This window comes from Gasterosteus aculeatus, chromosome 4 (assembly GCF_964276395.1).
Source record: "Gasterosteus aculeatus chromosome 4, fGasAcu3.hap1.1, whole genome shotgun sequence".
Classification (NCBI taxonomy): Eukaryota; Metazoa; Chordata; class Actinopteri; order Perciformes; family Gasterosteidae; genus Gasterosteus; species Gasterosteus aculeatus.
The window spans coordinates 8,450,844-8,473,826 of record NC_135691.1 but is presented as its reverse complement, the minus strand read 5'-3'; the positions used below and the strand labels follow the sequence as shown (position 1 = coordinate 8,473,826).

The following is a 22,983-nucleotide window of genomic DNA, read 5'->3' as shown; positions in this document are numbered from 1 at the left end:
TGCTGCGGGGACGGCTATTTTTAAAATGCCGGCAACATCAGACAGCTATTGTTTAACAAGCTATTGATCAGTGGCGGTTTCACGTGCGGTGCTAAACGATCGGGGAGTGTGTTTCTTGCAATCACGAACGCATCATTCTGTTTCGGTGAGTATTTAAGCCAACTCTTTATCTCGGTTTTTCAAAACCTACTTGAATATTGGCTACATATATTGAGAAATTTCTCTGATTAAATTGCCTGCCTCTTGATCAGCGCCGTTGTCTGCTCGTGCAGTTCAGAGGGACCGCTCGCCGCCGCACGTGACGGAAGGATTTGGCGGCGCCTCCATTGCCGCGTCATTTGTCGCTGCAGCCGCGTGCTCAGATCTGCCTTTGGACAGTTGTGTTACGCTGCGGTTTCCTCCTCCCAGAGAGTACACAGCGGCAGCCTGCAACACGTTCATATCAATATTACACATTTGGTAGAGAAGGGGGGGGGGCAGTCCCCCCCCACCCCCTTCCCCCACCCATACATCCGTCTGACTTATGGGCTCAAGAAAGAACAAATGACTGTTTATTAGTGATGAATAAAACTAATCAAACCAATAGAGCCACAGGCCTCTGACATTTGGAAGCATGGACCCTGCTGAGCCAACCAAACAGCAGCCAAGGAAAACAATGGCTCACCCCCCCTCCCTTAAAGGAAATGCCAAACATTACACGGCTGTATAAATAGAAGGCTCTGACTTTGTAGAATGGGAGCGTGCGATAGAGGACAGGAACCCCCTCCCTGGGGTCACCGCGATGAAGGTCTCCCACTTCTCACTTTACTGCTCTTTTTGGCTTTTCTCTCCCGGGGGGGGCGTGGGATCTATTTCTGAGCATATTTCTTTTGACCTCCCACTGTTTTTCTTTGTATGTCCTTTCCGTATTATCTGTGACCCTGACAGCCGGTGATTATGAATAACTGAAAAGCGCAGTAACACATCAGCAACACTGCTTTATCAATCCCGTGGTCACAGTTGAAGTGACGGGGGCGGGGGGGCGGCCCTCCTGGACGTGTTATGCTTCTTGCAAGAAGTGTACGCACTCTGATCCAAGGTGAATGCACCACGGCTTTTGTTTAATGGCTTTTGGTCAAGCGGCCTATCCCCACTGTGGTCCGCTCGGTGCAGTTCAATTCAATCTGAAGGTTACGAGAAACGCTCCCGTCTCATCCGGATAGAGGCGGGCGATCGCGAGGCCACACGCGGACCTACAACGCGCGGCGTGTGGTGTGTCGGAAAGGCCACCAGACCTGGAATTGAAAACCAATCTGGAGATTCCATTTAGCCTTTTCCCACTTCTAGTTATCCACCTTGCAAAAGGAAGGAAGGAAAGGAAGGACAAAGTCGTTCTCCAAACGAGGTTAGTTGCTTCTACTCTGTAATGAGGTTACGGATGATTCAGCAGCAACAACTCAACTCCTACAAGTCTTTCATCTGTGCGATCTCTTTGGAAGAAGCGTAAAAGTGTATTTTCTTTTGGCTGGAAATCTGTGCAGACAGAGAAGATGGGAGTCCAAGCTGCCGCTGCACACTTAGGGGGGCTGCATGCACATGGGCTAGTTTGCATACAGGACACACACATACACTATTTATCTTTCTTTTTTTATCTTACTGCAGTGAGGACAAAAAATGTTTAAACCATGTCACTTTCTATGAGACAAATCCATTCTTGCTGCTCAGAAATGCTCCTTAATAAGGATAGTTGCCATACTTGCAGTCAGGGTTGTTAATGCTTTTGAGACCTTAGTATTGACCCGAGTATCTGCCTCCTCTAGAATCAATTACGCCAGATTGGACAACATCATCCGCTGATACAGTTTGGGGAGCTGCTGATAAAGTGGCTAGTGCCTTTTGGGTCAGTTAGCTCCTTTTAGAGCACAATACGTTTAAAGACATCAGCTGTTTCTCACACTGGGAAAACTTTTTTAGAAATATAACGTCAATCATCATGCAGAGGGCCTTTGTTTTCTTGACGGTCCTCCACTCTGATATGGGTGTACAAGATGCAATTTCCCACTGAAAAGAACCTCTTTTCGGAAGCTGAAAGTGCCGTTTATATAGTGCGTAGATTGCTTTTTCACACTATGTGGAGTACATTTGCATATATACAGAAAATACCAATAAAAGGTGAGCCATTAACTTGCCGCCGTGCTCTTGTACAAATAAATACATGTGCACACACGGAAAATGTAGAAAGATTGAAGCTGATTTGGAGTCAACTGTAAGCACAAGCAAGTTGTGTTTTCTGCAAGACAATAGATTTTCTCACGTTCTGCAGCGTACGTGTTTTTACCCTTTCATCTTATTTGATTTTGTTTTATTTCCATCGATACAAGCAGTAGAAATGTTTTGCTCGAAAATTTTAGCTTATCGAATCAATGTTGCATCCCTTAGACCAGCGGCGTCAAACTCATTTCTGGTTCGGTCCAGATACTGCCCACTTCGATCGAACACGGGCCAGACCATTAAAACCATACGGCGGGGGGGGGTGGACATTGCGGCGGTTGACGGGGAAGGGGGGTGGGGGGGTGTAATTCTCACAATAATGAAGTCATCCGCCGGGCCGCACTGGCTTCGGCGTCAAGCCGCAATGGGCGTATGGACATATGTGCCTTAGAAGATATTCCAGATGAACTCACTTTGAAAATGTTCATTATTTCTTATGCATGAGAGCTAATAGGCCTTAGCAGCCTTTTTAGATATCACGCCATGGAGACAAATGCGATTAAAGAAAAAGGTCTACTCTCCTACTGTGCTGTAAGCAGAATATTGTAAAACAGAACAGACTGGATACTGACCACAAGCTGCCTCCAAGCCTGAGTTCCTTGGTCAACAGTCCGCCCACCTGAGCACCGGCCACTGGGCTCGAAGCCTGCCCACCAATTACATTTTCGCCATCGTTGGCAGTTGCAAGCAACTCTCGTCTGTTCTCCCTCCGGCACGCCGAGCCACGCCTGAATGTCTAATGAGCCGCTCTGCCTACTTCTGATCCGGAGTTTGTTCTCACCTGGGCAAATGCACATGAATAATGGAAGGGGCGTGGAGTGAGGCAGGGGCACGGTTGCTGCTCAGTGTTGTGTTGAGGCCTGATAAGCAAAAGAGCCTCAGAGAGCTGATGAGACGCTGTCTGACTAGCTTCCTTACCCACAGGCTGCCAGGCTATAACTGGCAGATGCATTTTTTGTAGGGTGAAAGAGAGGAGGTGTGTTCTACTCCCTGTCACGACCCTGTGGAAATCTATTTTCATCCTGCTTTCATGTAGCCTATAAATGCATTAAGCCAATTAGCAAGTCGGGCTTGGCTTTGCGCCTGACAAGAACTGATTGTTTATTTCATTTTCAGTGTCTTGCATCAGCAAATGCCCTTCTCATAAAAAAAGCCCCCATCATCAGCAGTAATAAAAGACATCTGTCTGTGAAAAGCGATGTGGCTTTATGCAACATCACACACCGGTGCGCCTTCATTGACGCCCCTAGAGGAGTCATTTGTGTCTGTAATCGTAGACACCCGACACAGTATTCCAAATGCACAAGCACAGCTAATTGAATATAAAGGAGCAAAGTGCACACAGCCGTGCTTTCCTCATATTCAAAAAATGAAATGAACACAATTTGAATAAGAGTACAATGTCAAAAACAGGTCAAATAGTTGAATAATTAAATGAATGCGGTGTATTAAATGGTTTATGAAGTAACCAACACGTCTATAACTGAACCAACATACCGGTTTCCTATTGTGCCACATCTTTCATGCAGATGTTTATGCTGCGTTGTTGTAGGTTACGTAATGATAGGAGTTTCCATCCACTGAGGCGTGGCGAGGGGAACTAGAATAACTCCTCCCCAGAGTCCCAACCACGTTTTTCCCCATCGCGACCCAACATTGGTAACCAGGAAATGTGAACCGGGAGTCACAGTTCTGCCTTTTTAATACTGCACTAGTTATTGTGGGAGAGAGAAGGCCGACCTTGAAGACTGTCCAAAGATGGCTCTGCAATTTATAAAAAAAATAAAATAAAAAAAATTCAAAAATAAAATGATTCACTTATAATGAGTTGCTACATTAAATACATTCATTTTGGAATCAATTCGCAGTGCCTTAGAACTAGATGTTTCCTTAAACGGACCAATCTGAAGTTAATGGAACAAACAGGGTAGAAGAATCGAACATTGTACCTTTTGATGAGGCAAACCGCTCCCCAGATTTATTTTGAAATTGGTTTTGTAATTGGAGCGGCCTCCAGTGTAGCGGGGAGAGGGTTAAGCCTAAACCGGCCTGCTCAACTGCACCCAATGTGAATGCGAAATGGAAACACCGGCCCGGCTGCATTACTGTTTACATTCTATGAATAGGAATCACATGTTTGATGAAACTAGAGCGCTCTGAAGGCGGCGGAGAGAGAGTGGGAGAAAGGCAGGAAAAGACCGAGTGAGAGACCGAGAGCGGAACGATTTGGCAAACGCAGGCGGTTGGAAGAGCGGGAGTAGAGGAAGAAGAGAGGAAAAGATGAAGGGGGGGCGGGTGGCCAAAAGAAAACCTGGCCTCCATTGAGACACATGGCTTCCTTCAAAGATTGCACGGAAATGTAACGCAACAAGTTTAATGTGCTCCTTGATCCCACTTCCATAATCATGTGTACACTTTGTCTCTTCTTTCTTTCTCCAAAACCATAGCGGCGACTTAACTGCAGTCTCCGGGTGTCTGGAAGAACTCAGCACTTGTGTTCCTGACGTGTGTCCCATAGTTGTGGCTATACATTTAATCCAATTTCCTAAAGGAACTGCCCGCCCCAAAATGCAAGCATTCCATGCTCGAAGTTGACTAAACTCCGCTAAATCGACTCCGACAATGTCCCGTTTCTTTGTGGTTTAAATGCTCAGCTGAGGTGATTCCAGAAAACGGCCACCAATGAAAGTGTTCATACAGCAGTGCTGCGTTAGGCATGTTGATGTGTGCGCCCTTGATTGGTACCAAAATGTGTGCAGGGTCTGTGCTTCAGCAGCACCACGCAAACAGGCCGGCCATTCTGCGTGGGCAGACAGACGTGTGTTGGCTCCACGTCTGCTATTTTGTTACCTCATAAAGTAATGAATTAAAGCGCCTTGTTTTACAACAACACAGTGCCAGGAAGAGCAATGAAGTCGCCATCTTGTCGGGCCGCGTTTAAAACATTTACCTGCCCCGTCGACCTTTTTAAGCTTTGTTTTGGGGTTTTCCTCCAGGCAGCTTTTTAATAAGCTCAGGCTTACAATGGATTACATAGAAATGGCGTTACGTAGCTGGAACAATAAATTACCACGTCCATGCGCACACAACGGGACACTTCAGTCTCAAACAAGGATGGACAAGAGTCCATTGGGCTGCAGTCTAGCAAGGAGGCCGTCACGGGTAGAGACGTTGGAGGGAACAACGCTTTCACTGTGTGGAACTTTGGTCATGTTACATGTAAGGCAGAAAGGGGGAACAATCCTAGTAAAGTAAAAGTGTTTGCAACGCAGGATGGTTTGCACACTTTCTTTCATCAAGATTATTCATTTTTCTCAGCAGCATCTCAAAGGAGAAATGAGTAGACTCAAATTGCTGCAAACATAATACAAGACAAATTGGGAAATTGCATGAAGCTTCATTTGATTGAATTCACTTGCACAGTGCTGCTGCCTCAAGTGAAAATCAGGCAACATTAACTTGCCAAATGATTTAAGAACAATGCCAAAAACATTTTTCGTATATCATCCAAAAGTATGAGAAAGTAATCAAGTCTTGAGTCTAATATCTGGATGTTTAGATTTTGTTAATGAATAACAGTAAACTGATCAGAATTGGTGATGTTTTACTGCCCCAAGTCAGCAAACCATCCAATACAGCCTTTAATTTGTTGCCTTACCTTTTTTAGTTATTTAAAGAAATACAAAGATTCAGTTAGAATTCCAGTGAATTGAAGCTAGCAATGCTTTATTGGTTCACTCAGTTTTCATTCTGTGCAGAAGAAGTCAATGAGAACGGGAAACGACTTCGATGCCCATGGCTTCACTTAACTACTCTTTAATCAGTTTGCCGAAACTATTTATTTCACAACTAATTTTTCCATTTTCTTTTTGACCCACTAAAAGCACATGAAACAAAAACGACGATCCAAATGCCCTTTTTTTTTTCTCCCGCTCTATCGCCCCTCAGGTGTACCATGACAACGTCTCAGGGTGCGCTTTTCCGACGCCCTGCTGCTCTTGTTTACCATCTCATTGCTCCCTCGAGCCTTTCAACCTCAACTGCGCAGGTTCTGCTGCACCTCGGCGACGGGCCTCGTGATTCACAGCCTCTGGTGAGACGCAGAGATCCCGGCTGCACACACGGGGAGCGGAGCGCAGTGCGTGTATTGATGGAGGGATTGGGTGAGGCTCTGGGGTTGGATTACAGGTTGTACACACACACACTGTCAATCTGATAACAAAAACTGTCAATTTGCTGTGGAGTCAAACAGTATTTGAGGTTGAGTCAGTTGCCGCTCATGGGGCTGTGTGTGTGTGTTCAGGTTCATGGACATACGTGCTTGAACAGACTTTTTCGTTCATGCCATTAGGATCCACATTGCTGACCTTTCCTGGAAACAATCTTTTATTCTGGTTTCTACCCGCGGTCTCTTTGAAACGTGTCTCACATCTGACTCTGGTTGCACCTCAGCACGTCCTTTTGTATCTTTTGAAGTTAAAAGTCCTCCTCCGTGTGGAGTTTGGATGTTCGACCCGTGTGCGTGTTCTTCGTCTTCCTGCCACAGTCCAAACACATGCCAGTTGGTTTAATGGTTGTTCTGAATGCCAATGCGAAAAGTTGTGTCTGTAGGTTAGATTTAGAAGAATCGAATGCATGGAACGCGGGATATTTTAAGAATGTAAAAAATTGTGTGGGTGCAAATAGGGTCATTTAACAATGCTTCTTTAAAATTAAAATAAACTGCCAAAGTGGGAGAGCAATTGTGTCTTTGGTCCAGAGGTCTATGTGTGGCACTCTCATTCAACTGGGCCCTTCAACATCATCAAGTGTCCTTTAAGCTCCTGTTTTTTGGTTGTGTAGCCTGCAATCCAGGGGGGAGCAATCTGCTTTTTACGAGTGGATTGTTTATACAAGGATAATCATCTTTGTTCCACAGATGCCTTTTCTCTAAACAGATTCATGCGTCAACAAAGTAAATTCACACTAATGCAGGCGTGCACCCAGAGGACTGCTTTTAAATGAGCTGCGTCTTTTATTGTGTTGATGTTGGCAGGATTACAAAATGATTCAAAGCGTGACATCAGTGTTTTCTATTTTGGGTTGTTCTTCAAGGTCATGTCTCATAAACTGGTGGAGGAACTCGTTGCTGCTGCTACAAATAATTAAACTATAAAAACACTTCTCTGACACGCGCACACACACGCACACACTTTTGATACAAATGCAGTCATCCTGCATTGGGCAGCAGTTTGTCAGCCCCCTTCATGGCCTTTATAATGTTGCTTTCCACGATTGCAAGGTAGCCGCTTGATGGCCACTGTGCTCGAGACGCGAACAGGCATCAGATGCCTGATTGTAGGCGGCGCTGTACTACAGTGAGCTCACACAATTCCCCATCATCGGCGAACCGAACACACTGGGATTCGGATCAGCCTATAGCATGAGACAAGCCGCGATCGGTGTCCCGCTTCTGGTGTGTCGGACTCGAATGAATGAATTCATCAAAGCCGTTGGCCGAAAAGGGTCTTTTGTGTGTGCATGTGGACTTGCACCTGTTCAAAGGATGTCAGAAGCAAAGTATAAAGCATTCGCCGATTAGAATTCACAGTCTGTTACGCGATAAGGACAATTATTTGTCTGACCCTGCCTCTTCAGACACACTAATGTTGAGATGTTGTTTTTAATCCTTTTGAGAAAAAAACCCCTTTGAATTAGACGAATCTACATTAATCAGCACAACAATAGATCAGAGGGAGTGCCTCGCAGCTTTGTCTGTCTGTGTGCGTGAGAGAGAGCGTGCTTTGGTTTGTGTCCACCTGTGTGTCTTTCCTCAAGCACCAGCACAAGCTGTTCTCCTTCCAGATGAGACACTTCACCGCGACACGAATGGCAGAGTAAGAGGAACAACGAGACAGAGCGATGCTGTACTTGTACATTTTGCGCTCGCGCGCGAGTGTGTGGGTGTGTGTGTTTTGTGAATGTCTCTGTGTGTATCCGTGTGAGCCTGTCAGCAGAAGAAGTGCCTTCACCATGAAACTGGCGTTTCAGTCCCCAAGTGGCTCCGCCGGCATTGTCTCCCCCGGAGGGACACAGCTCAAGTTTAATGGGCCTGGTGATGGTGTGTTAAAGCTGTGTGTTAATTATAACACCGAGGTTCGTTAAACACAGTCACATCAACATCTGCACAGGAGGCTCCGTCCTGGGGAACAAAGGGAGACTGATTCAGGGTACTAATCCAGGATAAGGGTCACGCACTCATCCCTCAATGATGAGATGAGCTTAATAATTGAGGGTTTGTGCTCCGGTTCCGTCTCTGTCTATGAACTTGAATGTTCTCTGGCTGTGATTAGGCGTTCTTGACGGCATATTTGCTGTGATGATAATATGGTTTATTTCCGTGAGCATGCTGGGATCGGAGGGATTTGTGTGAGCTCCTTTTGTTTTCGACATCCAACGCTGATGAGCAGAGAGAGGCAGGATAAGAAGAAAAGCGGCTGAAGTGCAATAACAATCAAGCAGTGATTGACATGAATTGTGTCTTGGTGATGGTTTATTGCACTGTGATGAAAAGCTGTCGGTCTTTGTTGCATCAGCTCCACCCGATTCAAGAGGCGATCTCGCGTGGTACGATGACCTGATGATCTTGAATCAATGTGTATCCTGTGAGCCTTAATGAATGTGGGCCTTGTTTCCTGTTGTTGACAGGTTCCACTGACCCTGCAGTCATGAGGAGCTGGCGCGTTGGTCACAGAGAACTTCTTTCTTGGTGAAAATATGGATCGCACTCACTTTAAATGGTTGATATTACGGACTCTTATTGCTACAATTATTAAAAGCTTTAAAATATTTGGTGTGGCTGAATGAACTGGAATCCTCGCCACGTGAAAAGCAAATTATCCAGCAAAAAATGCAGATTAAATGAGAAAGAAAAGTAGAAACCTACTAGTGATAAAAAAAAGTGTAAAGCGGTTTGTAAAAAAGTGTACAAGACCAGATATCATACTGTACCTGGCCTTTGAGTCCCAGGCAGAGGGGCTCGTCATCAAGGTGGTCTTTTCCTGACCTCATCACCTCCCCCTGAATCCTGTTGGGTTATTTCCATTCGTCTGCTCCTGGTTATCAACTATCAGATACGGTGGAGATAAATCAGCCCTATTGTTGCCGTGATGAAGCTGAACCTCGTGCTCGTTTGTTCCCTGGTTGCTCGCCTCTGATCTCTCTTCACCTCTGGAGCCGGGCTGTGCGATAACAACCACACAAACGCCCGAAATGTACGCGCACACGTACAGCCTCACAAGCATGACACAGCGCGTTTCCACCCGCGCAATATCCGCACGATGGATTCCAGAAGGTATTTGTTTCCTCTGCAGATAATGAACTTTGTAACGACGGCGCTGCGTGCAGCGAGCTACTCCTCTCAGTCGAGTTCCGAGCACTTAGCTGCTGCTCAAATTGTGTTTGCTTTAAACACAGCTCGGTGGGGTCGAGGCGTGTGGTTTCTGGGGCAGCAGAAGACTTTTGTTACTGTCTTTTGAGCTGCCTTTCTGTCCTCCTGTCTCTTCAGCTCATACTTTGTTGGTCTCTGGGATAATTGGGAGTTGTGTAGTTCTCCATGCGTCTGAATTCACCCCGCCACGTGTGAAAAGTATCCCAACGCAGTCATTACAAATGGGCTGTGCGTGGCAGAGCTCACTCGATATGTCTGAATATGGGTAGTTAATAGTCAATAAGAGGACAGAGCCACGCGACAGCATGATGATTCGACACAAGTTGTAAATGTATTTGTCTCACTGATTAAGGCCGCCTGTCTTTAGGGAAATTGATTGGAATATTTTGACGTTAATAAATTGTTTCAATTTTTCAAGCAGAATTATTTATTATTTTTATTATTTTCATGTTTCCTCTTCATTTGAGGGACTAATTTCAGAATCTAGCTTTTGGACCATCGCTCAGGGGCAAAATATTGGGACTGTTTTTTATGTTTGATATCTTGATTTTAAGTCATCAGTGTTGGAAAACCAGGCAGCTGAATGAATGGTACCTCGATTGTGGCACCCAAGCTCACACAGCCTTTCACTTCTTTAATATGAAATTGTGTCTTTGGACTATCCTGTCCTCTGCATCTGTGAGTTACTGTATTTGTGTCTGACCATAGTCGCGTACATAATGGCCGTAAGTCAGAGGTCACTCACCAAAGTTTAAACCCTGTCCTGAAGGTGATCTTGACTGGTCACCACCAATAAAACCCATTCAGGGGCGAATCCTGTACAACTAGCGCAGAGAGAGACGAGGGCATCTGTCACCTCCAGACTTCCACCAATGAAACTGTCACCGGCTGTTCACTTTGACGCCGTACTTTGTTTCTCTAAAAGAATTGCGAGCTGCGCTGCTGCACAACTGATACATTGAGTGTGGGGGTTACTGGTGATTTCTCATGTCACTGGTTTTAAGGCCACCCAAAGGAGACAGCTTGATATGTTGTAGCCTTGATAGGCTACAAGGTGCTGAGACCTGGAGGGCTTGGCGAAAGGAGGAGGATCTGAAATCAATCTTTGTAGCTCAGGCCCGGTTTCCACAGGCCCACTTGAAATTGTTGTTGGGGCCGTGCTCGAAAGGCTTAACTGTCCTTGTGGTGGTTATTTGTCTGGATAAGTCAAGCTGATCTTACCATGAAAGCCGCGAAAAACAGGCAAAGTCAAGCATGAGCTGAAGAAAGGCAGATGCCGATGAAATGTGCTCTTTGTCTTCCACTCGTCTTTGCTCCATTTATTTGTTCTTCTACCCTGCAATTAATTTAATGTTCATCCTGACTGGTCATGAAGCCATTCCTCTTCTTCTGCTCCAGCTATGCAGGAGGCATCATGTGGTAAAGCCCTTAACATGTAAGCCCAGTCCGCAGCTCTGCAAACTGTGCAGCTGATGGATAATAGTAAAACATCACGTGTTAGTGATGGTTCTGCTGAATTTGCATAGTCCGCTCCGTCTTTCCTTAAGGCACTATAACATTACTCTGTTAGAATCAGAAATGGGTGACTCATTCACCATATTGACGCATTCAATAAAAAACATCCAGGGAACAAAAGTGCAGAGAAGTTAAGGTTATTTCTGTAATTAGGAGGCTATGTAAGGCGTAGTAGTCAATTCTCATATGTTTGTCTTTCTTCTTCGTGCAGGTGATCTGCCAGCTTCCGTGGGTTTGGATGTCACCTCTAGATTGGTTCAACTGAAGATGGAAACACTGGAGTCTGAGCTGACCTGCCCGATCTGCCTGGAGTTGTTTGAAGATCCCCTGCTCCTGCCCTGTGCCCACAGCCTGTGTTTCAACTGCGCCCACCGCATCCTGGTGTCCCACTGCTCCACCAGCAAGCCCCTCGAGTCCATATCGGCCTTTCAGTGCCCCACTTGCCGTTACGTCATCACGCTGAATCACCGCGGCCTGGAGGGCCTTAAGCGCAATGTGACGCTGCAGAACATCATTGACCGCTTTCAAAAGGCCTCCCTTAGTGGCCCCAATTCCCCCACCGAGAGCCGGCGGCTGCAGCCGCAGCGGCCCTACACCGCCACCATTAGCGGCACAATAGCCGGCACAATTGGCGGCGGTGGCAGTGGCACGAGTGGAAGCAGCGCCCGGGGAAGCCCGGCCACTTCTAGCCACTCGCACCCGCACGCCAACCACGCCAATCACGCCAACCACGCCAATCACACCAATCACACCAACCACACCAACGCGAACCACAGCCCGGCCGTGGTTGCCAAAATGGATCCGCGCATCAGCTGCCAGTTCTGCGAGCAGGATCCGCCGCGCGAGGCCGTCAAGACGTGCGTCACGTGCGAGGTGTCGTACTGCGACCGCTGCCTCCGCGCAACCCACCCCAACAAGAAGCCGTTCACCGGCCACCGCCTGGTGGAGCCGGTCCCGGACACTCACATCCGCGGCCTGACCTGCCTGGAGCACGAGAACGAGAAGGTCAACATGTACTGCCTGGTGGACGACCAGCTCATCTGTGCCCTCTGCAAGCTGGTGGGGCGTCACCGGGACCACCAGGTGTCCTCCCTCACTGAACGCTTTGATAAGCTCAAGGTTAGTGCTCAGTGTCCGTTTCAGGTTACGAAGCGTGCCACAATGTCGGCCACCATTTCTTTGCCCTGGTCCCATAATACTGACTTCTGTGTCATAGAACCAAGGTAGGTCACCATCTGAAACAGGATTTGATTGAAAAAGATTTTCTTTTTTTACTTTGCGACATTGAATACGATATCTTCTTTTTGCAGTTTACCAAATGGCGAAATCTTATCTTACTGTTTATTTATGTCGGATTTTCAGCACTGCCACAATTGCATCATACACACTCACACCAGCCTTTGTTTAGCAAGAAGGACAGAAGGGCAGATGGGGAACAGAAAGAGTGAGAGAGACAATTGGCATGGTGTTGCCCGGCGAGAAGGGCAGAGAGAAATGGAGAGCAAAAGGAAGGCCGTCATTCTGATAGTCGATGAGCTGGCATTCCCTGTGGCCGCCGAGCTTTCAGAGGCTCTGCGTAAAGTGCAGGACTGCTGAATCAGGGTGAAAAACAAAAGAGCGAGGCACTAATTCAAAGGCCTAAAGCAGCCAGTCTCATCAGCTGGCCTGAAACGTTTCAGCACAAGTGCGTCTGTCTTTGGCGTATTTACACACCTCTTCAGGCTCCCTTTATCTCGAACGACAGAAGCTTGTAGTGTCACAGATTTCGCACTACAATAGCTCAAAGTCCGTGTCCCCAGGGTGTAAGAATGTTGCAACTCTTTGATTGCCCTGGTGTGTTTTTTGGTCAATGTTATTTTATGGTCAAGTGAATTTTAATGGTCTCACTTTTGAGATTTTTTTTTTTACGTTACAAAATTGTAGCTGTGTGAAACGGTTGGCAATGTTTCCGGAGACATTGTTAACATGCCGTGCACAACAAAAACACACATTGGGTGACTCATTGAAAATGCAATTCCACATTCTGGATTATTTATGATTGCTGCAACCAAAACTTGTTAGCTCGGTGTCAGTTTTGCGTGCAACATTCCATCTGCTCAGCACCCACCGGAGCGCAGGGTTTATTTTCACTGGCGTTTACTCTTTTTATTTTTTTTAATACCTCCCCTTTTCTGCCAATGCTTTCTCTGCAGACTAAGGGAGGGTTTACTGTAAATAGCTAGCTAGCTCTCACCCTCCCTTCCTTTCCACTCCACGGCTGCCCGTGGTCCTTTCCATCATTCACCCAGCCAAGGCTTTGAACTTTGAAATCCCCAATCAACCCCAAATCTGGGAGGAGACCAGCTCCGGTTCAAGCTCCAGCTCAGCTCACCAGTGGCAGTGGCAGCTAACTTTATAATCTTCTTCTCACCCATGGCGAGGTGAGGAAGAGGAAGTCAGTGCTAATCACAGAAGATGTAGGTCAAACGTGGCCGTGTGCATTCTGCTCTTTCTCTGTGTCTTTGTAAGTAGTCAGTGATGGTCCATCTTGGTTGTGCTTGCAGTCATCGTTAACTATAGGTTGGTTTTGAATGGTGTTCTGCAATGTCCCTTTAGCTGTCCTAAGGGGCCACATGTCAATTGTGCTTAATAATGGCCCTCAGCTGTCTACTGTGCGCCCCCGGCTCACTCCATTTGATCTTTGACCTCTGGATTACCCGTCACACTATTTCTTCTGTCTACTGTGTAAGCTGGCAGCTACTCTGACGCTAAATGTTTGCTCACACAACAAGGGGAAGGTAAGCTTCCCTTGGGCAGAGAGATTGGATATTGGAGAGGAGAAAATGCTACCAGGTTTCAGCGCTGACAAGGAATGTGCCGCAGCTTGAAAGCGCAGGGAAGTGAATGAAATCCCCACGCAGCTGTTAGGCACAGCTCTTTTCTCAGAAGAAAGGACATTTGTGCCTTATAATTGGAGGGCTTTGGTAATATTGTTTTTAAAAATATTTGAAAAGACTGCAGCTTAAAGGTATTTCACTTTAGATATATATGATTTCACGCCATGAAAGCCACTGAATCCACTTCCAGGTAACATACATTCTGGTATAGCGAAGAATCACACCGCAGGTTAGACAACATCAAGGAGCCAAAGTGGTTCTTGTGTGCTCTCAGCTAAGGATTTATATCTTCTGTCTGTAAGGTGGACAGTGTGACAGAACCTGAATTTGCAACATTCTAGGTCCACCACATCATTTATGATTGGTTATTTTTAAGAGTTCAGACCACATTGAGGTTCATTTGCATTTATTCATTGTAGTCATCGTCATTGTATCATTTTTAACAGCGTAAGCAGCAGCATTAAGGGACCTACTAAAGCGTAGGACAGGAGAAATAACACAAGTACTGTCAATGACGTGTCACCTGAGGGTTACAGCGTCACTGAAAAAGAGAGAAAAATATATCGGCCTTTTGAATGTCCGTCTTGGCAGTTTACTATTATACAATGGCATTAAAAGCCAATTTTATTTGATAATAATATTGTTGTGTTTAATTTATCTATATTATCCTATAATTAAAATCTCAGTCAACCATTTATTATTATTAAGTTTATCTTTTGAATGGTTTATGTTCAATTAGTGAGATACTTGGACTTAACCGCAGACTTCAAATCACGAGATCATTGCAACTTCTCCAAAAGTCCTCGGTACCCTCCACTTAAGAACGGGCCGTTGGTTCTCGTGCTTCTCTTCCTAGTTGTCTTCATAGTGACCTTCCAGCTCTTGTGTGTGTGTGTTCTCAGAAGCATTTGTTTTCTCTCACTCTGAGGCTCTCGAGGGTTTGAAGTGTTTGTGCTTTCGCACTCAGCACTGAGCTGCCATGGTGGCAAAGCCTGCAACAGGGCTGCTGACATTTGAAATAAGCAGCAGATAAAGACTCTGGATTTAACTCTCGGTAGCATCCCATGCGCACCTACTCAGCAATGGGATTTGTTTTGCGTGTGTGTGTGTGTGTGTGTGTGTGTGTGTCTACCGTCTTGACAGGTGTCACGTATACTCGTGCCAGATGATAGATATGTATATGAGAAGAATGAAGAAATATGCAAAAACGTTTTCCAGTGATTATTGGATTAATTCCTGTTTGGGAAACAGGCAAATCATAGCATCCGACACCCCCCCTCACTCCCCTCTCCTCTCCTTTTGCTCTCTAACTCTCCCCTCTCTTCCTTTCCTTGAGTCCCTCCAGCCGGGCTTCTTTGCCTTTATCCTCACCGTTTTCCTCCCTCACCCCTCGTCTTCTACTTTCCCGTCTTAAGCTCCTTAAGGCGCTGTCTGACGCTGTGCATCATGCCCGCTCTTGCTGCTGACTCCACTCCCGCTGTATTTACACCCCGGTGCTCTGCTAAATCCAGAGGCGAGTGATCGTGCGGACGCACAAATTATTGCGCGGTTTAATCGCATCCGCAACCATACAAGCTGCCTTCTTCGTTCCGACTGTTCACATAGAAATGGAGTTCACCTCACCTGACTTTCCTGAAAGCCAAACGCTGACCATTGATTTTAGGAGGCGTCCAGTTCACAGCCAAGCTGATTTCTTCGTGCACACCGGCTCAATCACAGACTCGCCCTGCAGGCTTTCTGCGGCCTCCCTGTGGCAAAACCTCTCTCCCTTTCTCTGTTTTGCATGCAGCCACACGAAGATCATCCTTCACAGCTGCTTTCTGTCACTCTGCCTCTCTCCTCCCCTGTATTTGGCCCCGGGGCGAGCTGCCTTGTTTTAGCTGCTCCGCTAACATCACTCCTCTCCGCCCGCGGTCGCCCACAAACCCACAAAGGCTGCTGCAGCATGATATTGCTTGTGAGAGGGAGCCTCGCAGACCTCAGAGACCTGCTTTTGTGTGTCGGAGGGTATATGATTGCCTTCAAACGCGTGTACCTGTGAGCTGTACCTACAGGTGCGCCTGTGGTTGCGCAGACATTTAGGTATGCATTGTGCGTGGTGTCGGATGCTATTACCTCTGACATATATTATATATATATATATGGAGTGATTGGTGGAGCTGACTGTGAGACGCCAGGGTTAAATCATTGCCCCATCCGGAGAGCAGTGTTGAGATGGAGCACACTTAGTCATGCTGACGGTGCCGGCGCGGATGTAGCAGAAAGCTTTTAGAGTCTGTGTGCGCCACATCTGTGCCTCCGTGCATTAACATGCCTATCATGTGGCGTGCATGAGTGTGTGTACTCCACTACTGTCAATGCATCATGCATGTGCTGTGAAAATATGTCACGCCAGCCCATCACAAAATTAAATGGGTCATGAAAAAAAAAAAAAAAGCTTATTAATTCAGTCCCAGGCGCTGCATCATGCATATGCACAATTTATGCAGAAAGAAAGTGGAAAGCTTTTAAGAGCTCTGGTGTCAGCAGTGTTACAATGCAATGCAGAAAAAGGCACATAACCGGCATGAATCATTTCAGTTGTGTTGCATGTTTAAAAGCTACGTTCAAAACGATGCCTGTCCCCTCCCCATCCACACCCCCTCCCCCCGCTTTCCTACCTCAAACTGAGAGCCGGGTTCACGTGTGGAGCTTGGGCCTCGTTCTCCACGGGCCAGTCAGCTAAAGTGCGGTGCAGATTCCCTGGGGTGGGCCGCAGTGTGTAGTGCACACTAAGGGTTCGTGACTCGTTACAAACATTTTATTTTCTCTGCAATGTTTACATAAAAGTGCTAATTCTTTATTCCAAGCGTTAAAACTGCAACAAACAAATGTCGTCTATGTAAAGATGTGTGTTGTTGCAGAAGTGTGAGCGCCAACCTTCTGGTTGCGCCTCGTGTTTACTCTGTTAGCCCTGTGAATACTTTTGCTATATAAACTCCCACGTTTGGATGTAGCACCTATAATGTATGAGTCAATTCCATTTGTTTTCAGTATCTTTTTTAAAGTGTTTGTCTATGAAAGCCTACGAAATATGCGTGTTTGGTCTGTGACCCTGAAATAGATGTTAAAAAAAGTTTCAGCTTCCCACGGAGTAAATCTTGTTTTTTGGACCTTTTCACACTCCCAAGGATAAAAATCCTGGGTTTCTACTGCGTTTATCCACCACTTGTTTCTTCGGCCTTTTTACGAGGCTTAAAAACTCGAATTCAGGCACTTGCAGGCTTGTGCTGTGTGTATTCAGCGTAAAGCTGTTGGAGGCTGACAACATAGCGAAGCTTAGCTGAACTACTTTGACACCCAAGAAAAAAGTTTCAACTGTGAAGCTGGTAAATATAACTTTTGGATTTGTGAGGCATCCAACATAAAAATATACTATGAATGTATTTACGATGCATTTGAGCATGCAAAATGCGTATGTTGTCTGGTCCTAAACCCATCACTGGTTAAAACCCATCACTAGTCAGATGGCTGGCAGCTACACGACCCACGCAAGAGAATTTACACATTAATCAACAGTGTAAACTCATCTAGCCACGCTAATGTGTTTTTTTTTCATTGGCTTCTAAGGATTTTGATCCCAACCCTCCGTGTAATGCCACATTATTTCAGTATAATATCTGATGAGTAAGCGCTCCCTTAGATTAATGCGCAACAATACCTGGCACAGATCACATTTGTATGAGGGGAAGGGAAGGGCTCTGTTTTAAGAAAGTGATGACACATGCAGTCCAAGAACATCATTTGATTTATAAACTACCACTCAGCGTAAAATCCACTCATTTATAGTCCTTCTAGAGATGTTTCTGTCATCCAGAAGCTGTTTTGGTTTGTGGCCCCCGGACAGCGGACAAGACAATGAAGCATAACAGGAATATTTATACCAACTTTGGAACTTCAGCCAGAAGTACATAGAAGTACGTGAAGTGTGTCTGTTGTCCCAGTTTGTTGGTGCCTGAGCGCACAAACGCTTCCTTTCTGCACGCGGCTGCGTGTGCGTGATGAGCGCTGCGTCCTGCTGTGTGTCGCCACTGGAAAAAACACCCAGTTTGAACTAACGACACCAGAGTGGGATAAACAGCACGTCTTCACTGGCCTGAGACCTCTGCTTCATCCCCCAACCTCAAATAAACCCCTGCCAGGGGAACAGTAATCAGCCCATTCATTAAGGAATCATTGGAATTATCAAAATTTTTAGGGGTGATTTTCAAGCAATTCAAGCAGTCTCAATACGCCCTCTGTGGCTGTAAAATGTGCATTAAAAGCAGTTTTATGAATGTTTTTAATCTAAAAACGTGTGAAAAGGTTCATTTATTGTGGCAAATCCACCCGGTATTGCAGTTTGCCTCAGCTACGAGAATCTTTCAAGCCCCGGTTTGGGTTTTATGAACCCCCGACTTGCATTGGCTCTTTGTCTCCGCTCTCATCGGTGTCATTTATGACCAGAGCAGGGAAACACTCTGTCTCACCTCGGCCTACCTGCCCAGCTGTCAGCGACCAGCCAGGGAACACCGGGCCGCATTTACCAGGCTTCTGTGCAGGATATTTCCCTCAGGACTGAGCGGAGACCAGAACAGAACTGGTATTGCTTCTGTTGCTCTGCGTCTCCTGATGGCGTGAATGGCAATCCGCTAACATGTCCACTGCTCAGCGAGTAAGCGGGCTGTTTAAACATTGCTATCTGAGGCAGTACAAACTAGGGCTGGGCGGTAAAAAATCCACATCACGGTATTTAGAAAGATTCTGACGGTATACAGGTATGTTTTTTTTCAAGTAAATTCATTGCCCCCGAAAAGGACCGCCGGCTTGCTGGCCAACTTGCTCGCCACTGGCCGGCGAGTTAGCGTGTTAGCTTCTATATAACTTTTCCAAAACCAGAAACAAGTTGTGTTGGTGCATCTCTGGTCTCCCGTTGTTCCTCCTGTATCGCTCTTTTCCGTGTTTTCATGCAGCAGCAGAGTTCTTGTTGTGAGGTAATTTTTTATAAATGTAACTAATGACAAACCTGCGTCATCCAAGTTAGTGTGACTTTGCCTGAAGGTTAAAAGTCCTTTGTCAACTTCTGTTTAATGATGTGGGTTGAACTCAGGCTATAAACTCCTCTTGATTTTCCTGTTCTGAACTCAATGGTGGAGGACTTACACCACTGAGTAGACTGGCTGACAGATGTTAGAAAGAACAGCCTCATTTGCATCTTTCCTTCTAATCCTGGACAGATTTGGACAACTTGGTCGCTCTCCATAGTCATTCTCATTATGGACTGCTTTACATTTTTTGGGAGGCAGAAGCTCTTTCCAAGACAGCAGATTTCCTTTTTTGTCGCTACTACTTGCAATGTAAATCACATCATTTCTCTTTGCACAGAGAGATAAAGAACTAAAGAAGAGCGGGAAAACTGGATGTAAGCCAAGCACACACCGCTCCGTAGGAGAGTGAGGAATCAGTCCTCCCTATCTGCTTAAAGTTGGTTCCACCTCATCTCACAAATTGAGTTATGTTTATGACTTTCATGTCATCGAAGCCGCAGCGAAAAAAACGCTTCAGCAATCCCATTACAGTAACAGCTTCTCTGTGAAGGCCGCTCAGTCAGGAAAAAGTTGGCTTAGTTCAGAATCACAAGAGTTCACGGAAGGAAAAGTAGAACATGGGAAAAGAGATGACGTTGGCAGTTCACGTGAAGTTGTTACGGTCCTTCTTTTTTCTTTGTAAACACTGTGAAGTATGTCTGAGCATTGTGTGCTTTGTTTTGGCTGAGGAGAGTTCAAGTCCACCACACTGTTCAACTCAAGCATCTCGCTCTGTCGCAGACACAGCTGCCTTGGACCGAAATGTCCTTCATTCCTTTCCCATGGATCTCTTGCTTCCTGAAACAGGCACATTCTCTATCGAAGCACACGTGTGTGCACACACACACACACACACACACACACAACTGTGAGCTCCGTAATCACACCCAGTGGCACACAGAGTTTGGGAGCCTGGAAGAGAAGTCACTGCCTGTAATCCTTGAAACAGGTTTTATTATTTTTTTTTATTGTAGCGTTATGGTAAAGATTTTTAAATATATTCTGAATATGCATTGTTTCAGCAGTTGCATCTGTATTGCGTTCTATTCCTAGGAATTAATATGAGAAAATAGACAGAAAAGTCCTGTTTCCAACTCAAATGACTCATCTACCCTGATTGTTAGGTTGCAAATGTCAGAGTTAAGCTTTTCTGAATCAGAAAATGGAAGTCAATCTGTCTGGAAAATACAACCATTGTTTTGGCCGTGTTTGGATTAAACCTAAGAAAAACTCAGCCGTTCAGGCAGCATCCCGACCACGAGTGGACCTGCGTCTTCTGTGTGAGGAGACCGTTGGTGCAAGACGTATGTATTTAGGTAACATTTTGGAACGGCCTAGCGGGATGTGATAGTAAACTGACTGAAAACTAGAGTTACCTGTTATAATGTACATAATGTATAATGTGTAGGGACAGCCGCAGTCCACTAAAGCTCCACCTGTGACCTGAGCTGATGTTCAATCATGGACACGCTATCCATATATGATTTTAAAGAGTCATAAAATGCTCTCAAGCAGGTACACACACACAAGATACTGATAACGACCCATGCATTGAAATTTGCAAGTATTGTTGCAAAAATGAATAAACAAATACACGTACAGATAAATACACAAACTCTCTTTGCATGTTATTTCACCGATACAACAGCTAGTAGGGCTTGTAAAAGCCATCAAGCTAATCCAACCAGCTGCTTAGTTTCATTAAATGACCCCCAGAGATGATGTTCACTGCGATCGTTTTGTTCCCAGTCACTGGTAGAGTGACTTTAGCTTTTTGTAAATGCAAAAATAATCAAATACTAAACGTAATCTTTCTAATTCCAATGACACTGATTTGCAAGAACATCCCCGGAAGTTCCTGTTCAGCACCGTTTTGTCAGCAGCAAAGTTCATCTCCCCGGGCGAGTCGGGCGGGAAGTCCGTTCCAGAGCCGTCCGAGCGGGTTCCCTGGAAGGCGGGGAACGTGCCTTCGGGGAGCCCCGTTTCCATCACGGAGCCTGTCCACACCGCTTCCCTGCTCCATAACTCTGGAGTCATCGGCAACGCCGAGCAGCGGCGCCGGGCCGCAGTTTGGGCTCGTTGTGTTGTGACATTCTGCACTTCGGCCGTCAAGACCTTTTCATTCTTTTAAGCGAGCTGGGATTCTCAGCGTGTAGAATCCACGGCGCTGCCACAAGTCCGAGTGGAAGACGAGGATGCCGAGTTCACGTGCGCCGCGTTGATCGTCTCGCAGCTCGCACTCCTCCTGGCTGCAGCGCCCATCGAACGTCGCAGGCGACCTGCCAGCTGCCGGCATAGATGTTGTCAGCGCTCGTGTTACACGACCTCATCCATAAATACATGCTAGGGACGTGATTTACCGGCCCGCCTCCGGTCCAATTAGATAAGGAAAAGTATGGTAGAAACGGAGTGAGTCACTTTGGAGCAAGTGAACCTATCTGGTAGGGTGGACAGGCTCATTTCCATACTAATAGAGTCGCACCGTCTCGTCACTGACCACTGGCGCTGTGTGTCGGTGTGAACGCTCTGACTTGTTGTTGTTGTTGTTGTTGTGCGCGTGTACATCTGTTGGATGTGCAGCCCGGGAAGACGACACTCCGGCTCTTCTCTCTGCCGCACGTGTGAATGAAAGTGGTGTTTCTTTGCCACACGACAAAAAAGACTTCAGGGAGGAAACCTCACTGCTTTTTTTCAAACGCAACTCTGGATCATCTGCTGTCACATCCGGTAGCGCCGACACGGCAGCAAACAAAAAGCCGTCGGTTTCCTTTACAACTCCAATTGTGCCCTTGCTGTTTTCCACTTGCCATTTATGTACTGCAAGTAAATTCAGAGCTCAGGGATCTTTTGCAATCAGTCAGATAGACGGTGACGAAAAAAAACAACAAAAGCAAGTTTATATTTGAGAGGCAGGAAAGTGAAGAAGCATTTTTGTTTGAGATTTAGTTAAAAACACACTGAGATCCGTCATGATTTGAAAAAGTCTAAATTTGTGACTGCAGTAAAAGAACCTTCAACGTCACGTCAAATCACGCGGCGCCGTTAATGATGGTTTATTTTGTGTTTAGATTCCCTTGAGCAGCCAGCCGGCATCTTAGGTTAACTTTTAACACAACCCTTTTTGTGCTTTTAAGTACGTGAATGAGTGTGTATTCCACCTCCTTGCTGGTTGCGTTCGTCTCGCACGCTTTCAGAAACGAGGCGTTCGCCGCCTCCGAACCCTGTCACCTCAAAATAAATCATTGCTTCTAACCTTATCACACTTTTGCAGAAGCGACCCTTATTTCTGAAGTCCACGAGCTCGGATGAACTCCTCCGGAGGTTTTACGGGAAGCTGACAAGTGTAAAGCTTTCAGCTTGGAAAGTGTCACTCACACCAGATTATTGTTCCAGTTATGCGGCAGGACGTTAAAGAAGATGACATGTACACCAACGCGAGTCTAAGGAGGGAGTAGATTCATTTGTAGCACTTTAATAATTGAAGATGAGATAAACCGCGTCACTTCCACTTGGTCTGCAGTTCGCTGCGGAACCCGAAGCTGCTGTCTGCTCTGTGTCACACACAAGGCAGTGAGTTGCCGTTTTTTCACGACGCTTTTTGCACATTTTAAACAAACAAAATGTAATGCGTGGCTTAAGAGGTTCTGTGGAGCTAAGCTAACATGCCCCTGGGTCCAACTGCATATTCATATACAGATGTTAGAATGAAATTTCCCTAAAATGTCTACTGCTTTACATTTTTCAGAATGAGGTCATTTATATGTCATATATATATATATAGTAGATTCTCGCTGAAGATAGTGACCAA

General features: G+C 46.0%; 1 protein-coding gene across 9 annotated transcripts in view; it reads left to right on the top strand.

The window, feature by feature from the left end:
* Positions 1-22,983, top strand: part of mid2 (midline 2) — a 104,046-nt gene that overhangs the window by 45,549 nt on the left and 35,514 nt on the right. For 7 of the 9 annotated variants that reach the window (XM_078102011.1, XM_040173963.2, XM_078102012.1 and 4 more), the window contains one exon: positions 11,406-12,313. In XM_078102011.1, the coding sequence (XP_077958137.1) occupies positions 11,462-12,313 (852 nt within the window). In that variant the 5' untranslated portion in view covers positions 11,406-11,461. Of the gene's footprint in view, positions 1-10,904; positions 11,115-11,405; positions 12,314-22,983 lie in introns of those variants that run through there. The other 2 variants (XM_078102007.1, XM_078102008.1) reach the window with 2 other exon arrangements.